General features: G+C 45.4%; 1 protein-coding gene across 2 annotated transcripts in view; it reads left to right on the top strand.

The window, feature by feature from the left end:
• The window catches only part of METTL22 (methyltransferase like 22), a 404,370-nt gene that overhangs the window by 156,195 nt on the left and 235,280 nt on the right, over positions 1-12,895 (top strand). For both annotated transcript variants that reach the window (XM_040356983.1, XM_040356984.1), the window contains exon 4: positions 7,840-7,880. In XM_040356983.1, the coding sequence (XP_040212917.1) occupies positions 7,840-7,880 (41 nt within the window). The remainder of the gene's footprint in view (positions 1-7,839; positions 7,881-12,895) is intronic.

Below are 12,895 nucleotides of genomic sequence, written 5' to 3'. Positions count from 1 at the left end.
GGACATATGAATGAAAATGAAATGAATGAAAAAAAACGTATAAAGCGCGGCGCATGCGAACTGAATCGCTTCTGGGCGCTAGTTGTTCGTGTCTCATGACATCAAAAGAGCAGAGTTTTGATCTGTCTTCTGAAAGTCAGGTGGTTTTCCTCCAACCGAATGCTGGTTGGTAAAGCGTTCCATAGTCTAGGACCCTGAAAAGCAAACCTTCTTTCTCCTTTGGACTTGTATTTGGTTTTTGGTACCCTGACCAGATTTTGGTCGGTGGATCGCAGAACGCGATTCGAATTGTGAGGTTCTATCTTGTCGCAAAGATATTGCGGAGCCTTCCCATGGATGCACTTATGTGTCAGGCAGAGTGCTTTAAATGCAATTCTGTCTTTTACTGGCAGCCAGTGAAGGGTTCTCAACGAAGGTGAGATTGATTCCCATTTTTTTTCCCAGTCACCAGTCTGGCGGCCGTATTCTGAACGACTTGCAGACGGGAGATTTGGTACTTTGGGAGTCCGAGGTACAGGGCGTTAGCATAGTCCAGTCTGGAATTCACGATTGTTCCCACCACGACTGCTACGTCTTCTTTGGGGATAAATGGAATAAGTCTGCGTAGTAGGCGCAACAGATGGTGCGCTCCGCTGACTACTGACCCTATTTGTGCGTCCATTGTCATGAAGGTGTCGAAGATGACCCCGAGACTTTTGACTTTGGAGCTAGGGGTGATGATTTGGCCCAGAATGGGCGGGGGTGTCCAGGTTGTTGCCAGTTGACTCTTTCGGCTGGCGTGAAACATAAGGAGTTCTGTTTTTGAACTGTTGAGTTTAAGATAACTCTTTGTCATCCAGTTTTCTATCAAAGAGAGACATTTCTCTAAACTGGGATGATGATCCTTTTTGTTGCAGATGCGAAAATACAGTTGCGTATCGTCTGCATAAGAGTGATAGAGTTGTTCTTGGCTACTGATAATATCAAAGAGAGGGCGAAGATAGATGTTGAAAAGCACCGGTGACAGGGGGGATCCTTGGGGGACTCCACATGACACCGTGCGCTTTTCCGACGTGAAAGAACCCAATTTAACTGTTTGTGATCGGTTTTCAAGAAAGGAAGAAAACCATGGTAAATCACCTTCTGCAACTTCTGCTACCTTGGCTAGTCGCATCAGTAACAGTTTGTGGTCTACCGTGTCAAAGGCTGCGCTTAGGTCCAGCAGACAAGATTCTCCTTCGTCTGCGGCCTCGAGGGCATCGTCCCATATTTTGAGTAAGGCCGTTTCTGTCCCGTGTCCGGGACGGAAGCCTGATTGTAATGGACCCAGTAGATTGTGGGTATCTAGATGCTGTTGCAGCTGTTGTACCACTACTTTCTCCATTATCTTGGAGAGAACATTTAGGCCTGTTATGGGACGGCGGTGAGTTAGGTCCTTGGGATCCAGGTTAGGTTTTTTCAAGATGGGCTGGATTGTGCCCTCTTTCAACAGGGATGGCACTGTGCCTTCCTTAAATGACTGGTTTATAAGCTGTGTGATGGGTGGTGCCAGGATGTCGGCACATTCCTTCAGCAGTTTGGTGGGGATGATATCATTGGGCGATGTGCTGTTCCGCAAAGCACCAATGATATTTTTTGTGGTATCGATGGAGATCGGTTCCAGAGTGAACTTTGTTGATTGTAGAGCGTTTCTGTGGGTGTTTTGTGGTTGATTGACAGTGGGGTTGAGGGGGGTATTGTTTTGCAAGATGCTTTCCCGGATTCTTTCAATTTTGTTGATGAAGAAATCCGATAGTTCATTACAGAACTCTTGGGTGTCTGAATTGGGGACTTCAAGACATCCTGGATTCATGGTCTGGGTGACCATCTTGAAGAGTTCGCGGGGGCGGTTTAGGGCGCTGTTAATCGCCATAGAAAAATTATGTTTCTTGGCTTTGAAGATTTCTTTATGATATCGTGTTGTTATTGCCTTGTAGATGATGAGGTTATCCTCTGCAGGGCTTCTTTTCCAGGCGGCTTCCGCCCTTCTGCGCTCTTGCTTCAGAAGCGACAGCTGGTTGTTGAACCAGCCAGACTTTCTTTTTCGGATGCAGGCTTTGCGTTTCGGTGCTACTAAATCGGCTGACTGTAGCAGGGCTGCGTTTATGGCATCCAGTGTATCTGCGGCTGTTTGATGTGGATGGATTGTTTTGATTTGGTTTCCCAAGGTAGATTTAAAGAGTTCCGAATGGAGCTTCTTCTGAGATCTAGCCCAGTGTATTGTCACCGGCTTGGGTGCTTTTATCACTGGGGGAATTTTGGAGATTATGAAATTGATTGCATGGTGGTCTGTCCATGGCAATGGTTCATTTTCTAAAATGCTTATTTTCAGATTTTGTCTGAAAATTAGGTCGAGTGTGTGACCTGAAGCATGTGTTGGCCCGCATATAAGTTGCTGTAGCCCTAATCCCTCCAGGTGATCGATGCAGGCGTCCGCAATGGGATCCTGTGCGGAGTTGGCCCACAGATTAAAGTCCCCGAGCAGCAAAAGATGTTTGCTGTTAAGGGTATAAGTGGATATGAACTCCGTTAAAGATGGCAAAAACTGTGATTTTGGCCCAGGTGGCCTATAGCAGAGGAGAATGTGAACAGTCTCCTGGGGGGAAGTTTGAAGTTGAAGAGTAAGGGTTTCCATGAATGGAAGAGGATTTTGAAGGGCTGGCTTAGTGATTGTAATGTGATTCTTGTGGATCACCGCCAGGCCTCCTCCTCTTTGCCCTATTCTGTTTTCCGTTATAATGCGATAGTTTTCTGGCACCAATTCTCCGAGAATGGTGTTGCAGTCGTCTGAGAGCCAGCTTTCTGTAATAAAGAGGCAGTCTAGATCGTTTTGTAGTAAGAAATCGTGGATTTCTAATCGGTGTTTTACTGCCGATCTTGTGTTGATCAAAGCACATGATATGTGCTTGGGCTGGGTTAAATAGTTTACATTTTTGATGGTCGATCGTCGATCGAATCTCAAAAGTTGCTCTATTTTTAAGGCCTTTTTGGTGACGGCTGGTAATGCTGTTGCGAATTGTCTCAGACCCCGAATAGAGTCCGCAGAGTATCGCAGATTAGCCATTGTCGCCAGTCACATTGTCGTCAGTCTTTCCTAATTGCGAGATTATTATTATTATAATACAGGATTTATATAGCGCCAACAGTTTGCGCTGCGCTTTACAGCAGGGAAGACCGTACAGTCACAATACAAATCAATACAGGAGGGATCAGAGGGCCCTGCTCGTTAGAGCTTACTATCTAGAATCTAGATTAAGGGGGGGGGGCAGAGTTATGTGTTCTTTGTAATTCATCAGAAATGGTGTAGGCAAGAAGGTTTTATCCATCCAATAGCTTTGTTTGCCTGATGGCCAGTACATATTTTAAATACATTTGGAATTAAACAATGATTTATTTATTTTTTAGCAAGACAAGCAATATGTTCAGAGGTTCTTTACTTTCATATTGTGCTTTTGTGAAACCCACTCAAGCCTACCTTTAGTGGGAACCTGGCAAGTCATGTTTATAATGTGTCATGTGGGTCATAGCAGACTGGAAAATTCATAGGAGAAAATGTCACAGCAAAGAAATGATCTCAAACACTAGGAACATCAAAATAAATTTCCATTTCCATGCTCACATTATCAGTCAGTGCTGTCAGCTCTGGCTTTAGGTTCCATAGCGTGTAGGTCTGAAAATCATATGTTTAAAAATTAGTATGATTTTATATTTCAAACTGCATTTTAAAAAATTGATTTCATAACAAAGATATACATTTGGAAGGAAGTTTTATAATAACAGTTATACAATTAAAGCGCTTATAAACCTCTGAAATGAAAAAAGCATATCCTTCTATAGTGTGTAATTGCTGTGATCTAGGGCACGAAGTGTTATTTCTGTCTGCCCTGTCATTCCTCTGTTATCTGCACGAGTCACTTTTGACTGTCTATCAGGCAATTCTGGGTGATGGCCTCTCCATTACCCAGCGGGTGATTGACAGCCTCAGCTGTACATGTTTCTTTAGGAGACTGTGTAGAATGGGCTGTGTCCATTGCCTCCACTCAGGTCTCAGATTACAATCAGCACCCTGTTCTATGCTCTTCAGCATGTGACATCAGATATTTGCGTCCCGCCTCCCATTTCATAATATCTCAAATGATTTATGCTATGCATACCAAATGCACACTCTACTACTAGCATGTAGCTGCAGAAATTGGGATTATTCAAACAAATCAACTGCCAAGCTTTGGTGATGCCATCCCCTTTTGTAGCCTCAAATTATTGTTCTTAGCTGAGATCAGAGAACCTGTGTGGTCTAGGTTGTTGTAACCCATCCTTTTAAATTTTATGCATGTGTGCAGATGCCCTTCTGCACACTAGGTTCTTTGAATACATGTGTACTTTCTGTCTGCTTTAAAGCGTTATTAAACCACAAATGTAATATATTGCAGCTTACCAATCGTTACTGTATATGTGGTGGATGCAATAATTTTTTATGTTTAAGGCCTCATTCACACGATGGACCGTTTGGGTCCGCCTGTCAGTTTTGATGGTGGACCTGAACGTCCACTCTATGCAATCCTATGGAGCGTCGGATATCAGCGGAGACATGTCCGCTGACATCCGACCCTATCCGATCGGATCGGGTGCTGTCCGTTTTCATCAGATCGCTCCATAGGAGACAGCGGTGCCCAGCAAGCCCCTCCCCCTCAGTAAGCAGAGAGGAGCTTGTCATCCATCGGCTCAGCGGAGATCTGTGGACTGATCTCCCGCTGAGCTGGAGAACGGAGTCCGCCTAGTGTGAATGGGACCTTAGGCTTTTCTCTCTCTGTTTTCACCTGGTGATCTGGCCGGTAACACACCTCCTTTTTTACAGTGCCCCCAATCTGGATGAAGGAGCACAGGGGCACCTTTGGACAGCAGCATTGTTGATCTGTGTAGAGGGAAGTGTTGGATGTACTCAGAGATTTAGATACATTAACAAATTGAAACCAAACTCCAGATAACACTTTTTAAGCAGTTACAGCAAACAGTTGTGTTCCTTTTGGGATAAAGGTTTTACATAAACAAATAAAAGCTGATCGTTTTAAGTTCTGCTGTTAGTGGTAAATGGTTTGTATTATTCCTGTAACTGCTACATGTGCAGGACAGCTTGTTCTTTTGAAAAACAGACTAACTGGATAGACCACTGAGTGAAAAAAAAAAGGAAGCCTAAAAATGAAAACTAATGCAATCATCACATCTAAGAATTGGTAAGCTGCAATATAATAAATGTTTGCTTTTGGGTTTGATACCGCTTTAGTGATGGCAGTGCTTCTCCAAACTCATTTACTAATTAGGTGATTTTATATTGCATATTGCTGCTCATTAGGTTTTTGTAAACTCAAGAAACTTTAAAGCACAAAAGTCCCAGGGGATCAGTAGTTTTCTGTAACCACCACATCGGGCATTTTTTTGTAAGTTGTTTAAAATTGATAATTTACTGTATATCTTCCTCCTCTTGAGCACATCTGCATGCATTATGTATTGAGTTGCAGCTACATTTAGGTACATACATTAGCAAGCAGGTGTATCCTATAAAGTAACCACTGAGTGTATATATACAGTATCTCACAAAAGTGAGTACACCCCTCACATTTGTGTACATATTTTATTATATCTTTTCATGTGACAACACTGAAAAAATTGCACTTTACTACAATGTAAAGTTGTGAGTGTAAAGCTTGTATAACAGTGTACATTTGCTGTCCCCTCAAAATGACTCAACACAGCCATTAATGTCTAAACCGCTGGCAACAAAAGTAAGTACACCCCTGAGTGAAAATGTCCAATTTCGACCCAATTAGCCATTTTCCCTCCCCATTGTCATGTGGCTCATTAATGTTACAGGGTCTCATGTGTGAATGGGGTGCAGGTATGTTAAATTTGGTGTTATCGCTCTCATTCTGTCATACTGGTCGGTGGAAGTTCAACATGGCACCTCATGGCAAAGAACTCTCTGAGGATCAGCAAAAAAAATTGTTGCTCTACCTAAAGATCGCCTAGGTTATAAGAAGATTGCCAAGACCCTGAAACTGAGTTGCAGCTCGATGGCCAAGACCATACAGCGGTTTAACAGGACAGGTTCCACTCAGAATAGTATAGATACAAGTCATCCCAGACAGAGGGGGAAAGAAGAAAAGCAGGGGCTTATAGAATGACAGAAAGCACATCACTAGTAAAGTATAAAACACTTTATTCTTAAATATAGAACATGGTAATTAATTGTGGTTAATGGTGCAGGACTTGCTCATAAATAGTATAGCTGGTCACAGTGGACTAGTGGTTGTTCCACTTGCAGCATTTGCTGATCAATCGGTAATATCCAAGTGTGAGCACCCAGTTCCAATATACCTGGCGTCCGGACGTCTCTGTAATTTATGCTACATGTTTTATGTTGTATTGTCCCACATATGTGTTTTTGGTTGGCTAGTCCACTGTGACCAGCTATACTATTTATGAGCGATTCCTGCACCATTAACCGCAATTAATTACCACGTTTACCATCTATATTTAAGAATAAAGTGTTTACTAGTGATGTGCTTTCTGTCATTTTATAAGCCCCTGCTTTAAGCCTCCTTAAAAATACCTTTTTAGCTCCACTCAAAACAGAGGCCTCGCCATGGTTGACCAAAGAAGTTGAATTCACGTGCTCAGCGTCATATCCAGAGGTTGTCTTTGGGAAATAGACATATGAGTGTTGACAGCATTGCTGCAAAAGTTGAAAGGGTGGAGGGTCAGCCTGTCGGTGCTCAGACCATACGCCGCACACTGCATCAAATTGGTCTGCATGGCTGTCGTCCCAGAATGAAGCCTCTTCTTAAGATGATGCACAAAGCCCACAAACAGTTTGCTGAAGACAAGCAGACTAAGGACATGGATTACTGGAACCATGTCCTGTGGTCTGATGAGACCAAGATAAACTTATTTGGTTCAGATGGTGTCAAACGTGTGGGACAGCAACCAGGTCAGGAGTGCATAAACAAGTGTGTCTTGCCTACAGTCAAGCATGATGGTGGTGGGAGTGTCATGGTTTCGGGCTGCATGAGTGCTGACGGCACTGGGGCACTACGGTTTGTAGAGGGAACCATGAATGCCAAAATGTACTGTGACATACTGAAGTAGAGCATGATCCCATCCCTTCAGAGACTGGGCTGCAGGACAGTATTCAAACACAATGACCTCAAACACACTTCCAAGCCGACCACTGCCTTGCTAAAGAAGCTGAGGGTAAAGGTGATGGACTGGCCAAGCATGTTTTCAGAACTAAACCCTATTAAGCATCTGTGGGGCATCCTCAAATGGAAGGTGGAGGAGCGCAAGGGCTCTAACATCCACCAGCTTTGTGATGATGTCATGAAGGAGTGGAAGAGGACTCCAGTGGCAACCTGCAAAGCTCTGGTGAACTCCATGCCCAAGAGGGTTAAAGCAGTGCTGGAAAATATTGACACTTTGTGCCCAATTTGGACATTTTCACTTAGGGGTGTACTTACCTTTGTTGCCAGCGGTTTAGACATTATTGGCGTGTTGAGTTATTTTGAGGGTACCACTAATTTACACTGTTATATAGGCTGTACACTCACTACTTTACACCGTAGAAAAGTGTAATTTCTTCAGTGTTGTATGAAAAAGTATAATAAAATATTTACAAAAATCTGAGAGGTGTACTCACTTTTGTGAGATACTGTGTGTGTGTGTGTGTGTGTGTGTGTATATATATATATATATATATATATATATATATATATAATGTTTAGACACAATGACAAATGTTGATTTTTTTTTTTTTTTTTTACATTGCAGAACATACTATGGCAACACCATTAGAAGATGTTGGGAAACAGGTAAGCAATAAAGAATGTTCTTGTTTATTTACGATTTGTGAGCTAAACATGAAGCAGAATTCTAGCTTATCCCATCTTGATTTTAAATAGAATGAAATAAATAAAACTATCATGCTGTAGTATACTTTATATACAGTAGTATATTGCTAGCACATTATGCCTTTACTTTGTAGGGAAGAAAAAAAGGAAGAAAAACCGACCAGGGTTTGCCTCCTCTTTAAAAAACATATGTTGTAGAAAAATGTATTTCCTGACAGACTCTAGGCAGACTACGTGCGGGTTAACCCCGCCTCCTCTCCAATGCTATAGGACCCCACTCCCATAAATTTGAGCGCACACCTAGAGACTGCATTCCTTTTTCTTACATCGTATCGTACACCATGGAGCACAGAGCCTTTACATAGTGGGTTGTATAGTTCACCAGAGGTGATTGGACACTGGCACACCCAATGAAGACAAGTTTCCCTCTATATAACCCCTCCCACAAGGGAAGTACCTCAGTTTTTTCACCAGTGTCTAAGGTGATGAACTCGTCTAAGGATGTGCTAAGAGGAAGCTCTGCTAAAATATCCCTCCGAGGGTCAAAGAGCTACAGTACGGATCCATCCAAAAAGCTTACTAAGTTACGCTAAAAATGGATGGTACCCAGGCGTCGCAGAAGACCGAGGCTGTTGCCTGTAATGTCTCTCCTTTGAGGACTGGGCTCTGGGATCCAGTACTTTCGCTATATGAAAAAAAAAAACATTTCCTGGCAGAGTCTTTTACAAGGCCCAGGGAAGAGGCAACCTTTAAGTAGGAACCCATATCCCTGAAGGTTGGCACAACCCGCGGTGATGGGTAAAGACTGGTACTGACTGGTCTTCAGCATTCCTGCAGTGGGGATCAGGTAAATGGGAAAAAATCCTAAGAAAAATGCATCTTAAAGCGGGGGTTCACCCCAAAAAAATGTTTTAACATTACATTCAGCCGAGTTGTCAGAATGACAATCGGCTGTTTTTTTTTATTTTATTGCCGTACATACCGTATTTTCACCACCGCTTCCGGGTATGTAATCTGCGGGACTGGGCGTTCCTAATTGATTGACATCCTTCAGACCGGCGCATACAGCGCGTCACGAGTTGCCGAAAGAAGCCGGACTGCGAGTCGGCTCTATACGGCGCCTGCGCACCGACGTTCGACTTCTTTCGGCAACTCGTGACGTGCTGTATGCGCCGGTCGGAAGGATGTCAATCAATTAGGAACGCCCAGTCCTGCAGATTACATATCCGGAAGCAGCGGTGAAAATACGGTATGTACGGCAATAAAATAAAAAAAACAGCCGATTGTCATTCTGACAACTCGGCTAAATGTAATGGTAATTTTTTTTTTTTTTGGGTGAACCCCCGCTTTAAGGAGTTTCCCCATTTGAGTAGAGTGTCTTGCCTATATCAGCCACTGGAGGAAGTAAAGAGCTGATATTCACTCACATGCTCCACGAGAAGCCAGTGTCAGCTGAAGCTCAGACAGCGCGTTTCCTCCGCTGCAGGCTCTGCAAAAAGGTAACCTTCCTGGGAGGTAAAGCTGCTGAAGGGACCCTCCCCCCCCCCCCCCCCACACCATTTCCCTAAACACACGCGCTTTTATAGGGCACGGCCGAAAACGGGGTGCGGTCACGGAGCGGGTGCGTGCACGTGCGAGACACAGCAGCTGTTGACACATAAGCTACTCTGTGGTTGTATTCAGGCACTCCTGGACACCTACTCAGCATCAAAGCTGTGTGATTAGTTGCATTACTTTATGTTGATTGCTAAACTAACACAGTAGTGTATGCATTGTGTGTACCTTTGCTTTGGCATAGGACTATGTCTTCCTATAGGAGAAATTCAAGGTCGTCAAAAAAGGCCAATAAAGCATTGCCACTTGAATCGGAGGGCTCTAACCATTTCTGCCTAGTACCAGCCTCTCCTACAAGACCCTGCACAGGATGAGCCATTATCTTTATCAGGCATAGTAGCCTCTCCTGTTATACCAGCTCCTGCATATGTCACTGAATACACTTTAGCAGCAGCTTTGAAATGGAGAATTGGTACTTTTAATCGCAGTGTCCTCACAGAAGGACAAAAAGCGAAGTAGGTCCTCTTCGGTTGTCCTAGATCCTCCTTCAGAAAAATCTGACAATGAGGAGGATAATGCAGCACCATCAGGGGATGAGGAGTTATCGGATGGTTCAGAAGTATCAGATGAACCTTTTTCTGCTTCCCAGGTTCTTAAATTGCCGGTGTAATATAATGCGGTCTAGATTCAAGTTACCCTCGTCTAGGTTAACTGAATCACCTGTTTCCTCCCTGGGTTCATTAAGATCCCCAAAGGCTGCATGTTCCTTTCCGGTTCATCCTTTATTGGAGAACCTGATTTAGACAGACTGACAACATCCAGACAAGCGTTTTTCTCCTCCAAGAAAATGTGATATTCTTTATCCTATGGAGGAAAAGTTTGCTAAGAAATGGAAACTGCCTACAGTAGATGTGACCATTTCTTGTGTAAATAGAAACCTAACTTGCTCAGGTATTTAAAGATTCTTCTGAAAATAAATTGGAATCTTTACTTAAGTCATCCTTTCTCATGCCTGGCGCCAGTGGCGGCTGGTGACGTTTTAGGATGGGGGGCGCCAGACCCGCCCATCATTTTTTACCCCTCCCACTTATAAGCCCCACCCCTTATAGCATCCACCCACTTCATCCCCTGTATTCCACTTGCTTCCACCCATAGTGTCAGGAGTATACAGCTCATCACAGGACAGAGTATACAGCTCATCACAGAACAGAATATACAGCCCAGACTCACAGCAGAGTATACAGCCCAGGCTCAAAGCAGAGTGTACAGCCCAGGCTCACAGCAGAGTGTACAGCCCAGGCTCACAGCAAAGTGTACAGCCCAGGCTCACAGCAAAGTGTACAGCCCAGGCTCACAGCAGAGTGTACAGCCCAGACTCAGAGCAGAGTGTACAGCCCAGGCTCAGAGCAGAGTGTACAGCCCAGGCTCAGAGCAGAGTGTACAGCCCAGGCTCAGAGCAGAGTGTACAGCCCAGGCTCAGAGCAGAGTGTACAGCCCAGGCTCAGAGCAGAGTGTACAGCCCAGGCTCAGAGCAGAGTGTACAGCCCAGGCTCAGAGCAGAGTGTACAGCCCAGGCTCAGAGCAGAGTGTACAGCCCAGGCTCAGAGCAGAGTGTACAGCCCAGGCTCACAGCAAAGTGTACAGCCCAGGCTCACAGCAAAGTGTACAGCCCAGGCTCACAGCAGAGTGTACAGCCCAGACTCAGAGCAGAGTGTACAGCCCAGGCTCAGAGCAGAGTGTACAGCCCAGGCTCAGAGCAGAGTGTACAGCCCAGGCTCAGAGCAGAGTGTACAGCCCAGGCTCAGAGCAGAGTGTACAGCCCAGGCTCAGAGCAGAGTGTACAGCCCAGGCTCAGAGCAGAGTGTACAGCCCAGGCTCAGAGCAGAGTGTACAGCCCAGGCTCAGAGCAGAGTGTACAGCCCAGACTCAGAGCAGAGTGGACAGCCCAGACTCAGAGCAGAGTGGACAGCCCAGACTCAGAGCAGAGTGGACAGCCCAGACTCAGAGCAGAGTGGACAGCCCAGACTCAGAGCAGAGTGGACAGCCCAGACTCAGAGCAGAGTGGACAGCCCAGACTCAGAGCAGAGTGGACAGCCCAGGCTCAGAGCAGAGTGGACAGCCCAGACTCAGAGCAGAGTGGACAGCCCAGGCTCAGAGCAGAGTGGACAGCCCAGGCTCAGAGCAGAGTGGACAGCCCAGGCTCAGAGCAGAGTGGACAGCCCAGGCTCAGAGCAGAGTGGACAGCCCAGGCTCAGAGCAGAGTGGACAGCCCAGGCTCAGAGCAGAGTGGACAGCCCAGGCTCAGAGCAGAGTGGACAGCCCAGGCTCAGAGCAGAGTGGACAGCCCAGGCTCAGAGCAGAGTGGACAGCCCAGGCTCAGAGCAGAGTGGACAGCCCAGGCTCAGAGCAGAGTGGACAGCCCAGGCTCAGAGCAGAGTGGACAGCCCAGGCTCAGAGCAGAGTGGACAGCCCAGGCTCAGAGCAGAGTGGACAGCCCAGGCTCAGAGCAGAGTGGACAGCCCAGGCTCAGAGCAGAGTGGACAGCCCAGACTCAGAGCAGAGTGGACAGCCCAGACTCAGAGCAGAGTGGACAGCCCAGACTCAGAGCAGAGTGGACAGCCCAGACTCAGAGCAGAGTGGACAGCCCAGACTCAGAGCAGAGTGGACAGCCCAGACTCAGAGCAGAGTGGACAGCCCAGACTCAGAGCAGAGTGGACAGCCCAGACTCAGAGCAGAGTGGACAGCCCAGACTCAGAGCAGAGTAGCATTTCTCACAAAGCCTGGCATATAGCATTTCTCACAAAGCCTGGCATATAGCATTTCTCACAAAGCCTGGCATATAACATTTCTCATTGGTCTCCCCTTCTGCTTGAGTCTCTCGCATGGCTACTTAAAGTGTAAGTTCACTTTTACAGAAAAATCTGTAAGGTGAAGTTACACAGGGTGGGTCTCCCCGGATCGCTCTCGAATGCCATCCAAAGGGTGTCCACATGCCATGTCAGGCACGCGTGTTGGGGGTTGCCTAGCCCTTCTCTAATGTATAGAAATCTCAATAAAAAGTCACCACAGTACTGGTCTCTGTTATGTAAAGTCACTAGGGCTGTTACTGATCAAAAATTTTCTGTTCGATTAATCGTTTTTTTTTTTAATTGACTAATTTCGATTAATTATAACGCACATACAGATCCAACTACTTTTAGCTGATCTCCTTGCAGGCTGATTCCCAGTGCAGCTACCAACCACTGGAAAAATGGATAGCAGGATACAAAAACACACAAAGGCAGCGCTCGATGGGAATAGCATTAAAACTTTTATAGTCTTCAAGTAGGTAACCAAATAAATATTGCACTGGAGATAAAATTGATGTAGCTACATAAACTGTAAAAATGGTGCGAGTAATACCAAACAGTACCAAAAGCAGT

The sequence above is a fragment of the Rana temporaria genome, chromosome 6 (assembly GCF_905171775.1).
Source record: "Rana temporaria chromosome 6, aRanTem1.1, whole genome shotgun sequence".
Classification (NCBI taxonomy): Eukaryota; Metazoa; Chordata; class Amphibia; order Anura; family Ranidae; genus Rana; species Rana temporaria.
The sequence above is the reverse complement of the archived record's forward strand: the minus strand, read 5'-3'. Positions and strand labels throughout refer to the sequence as shown.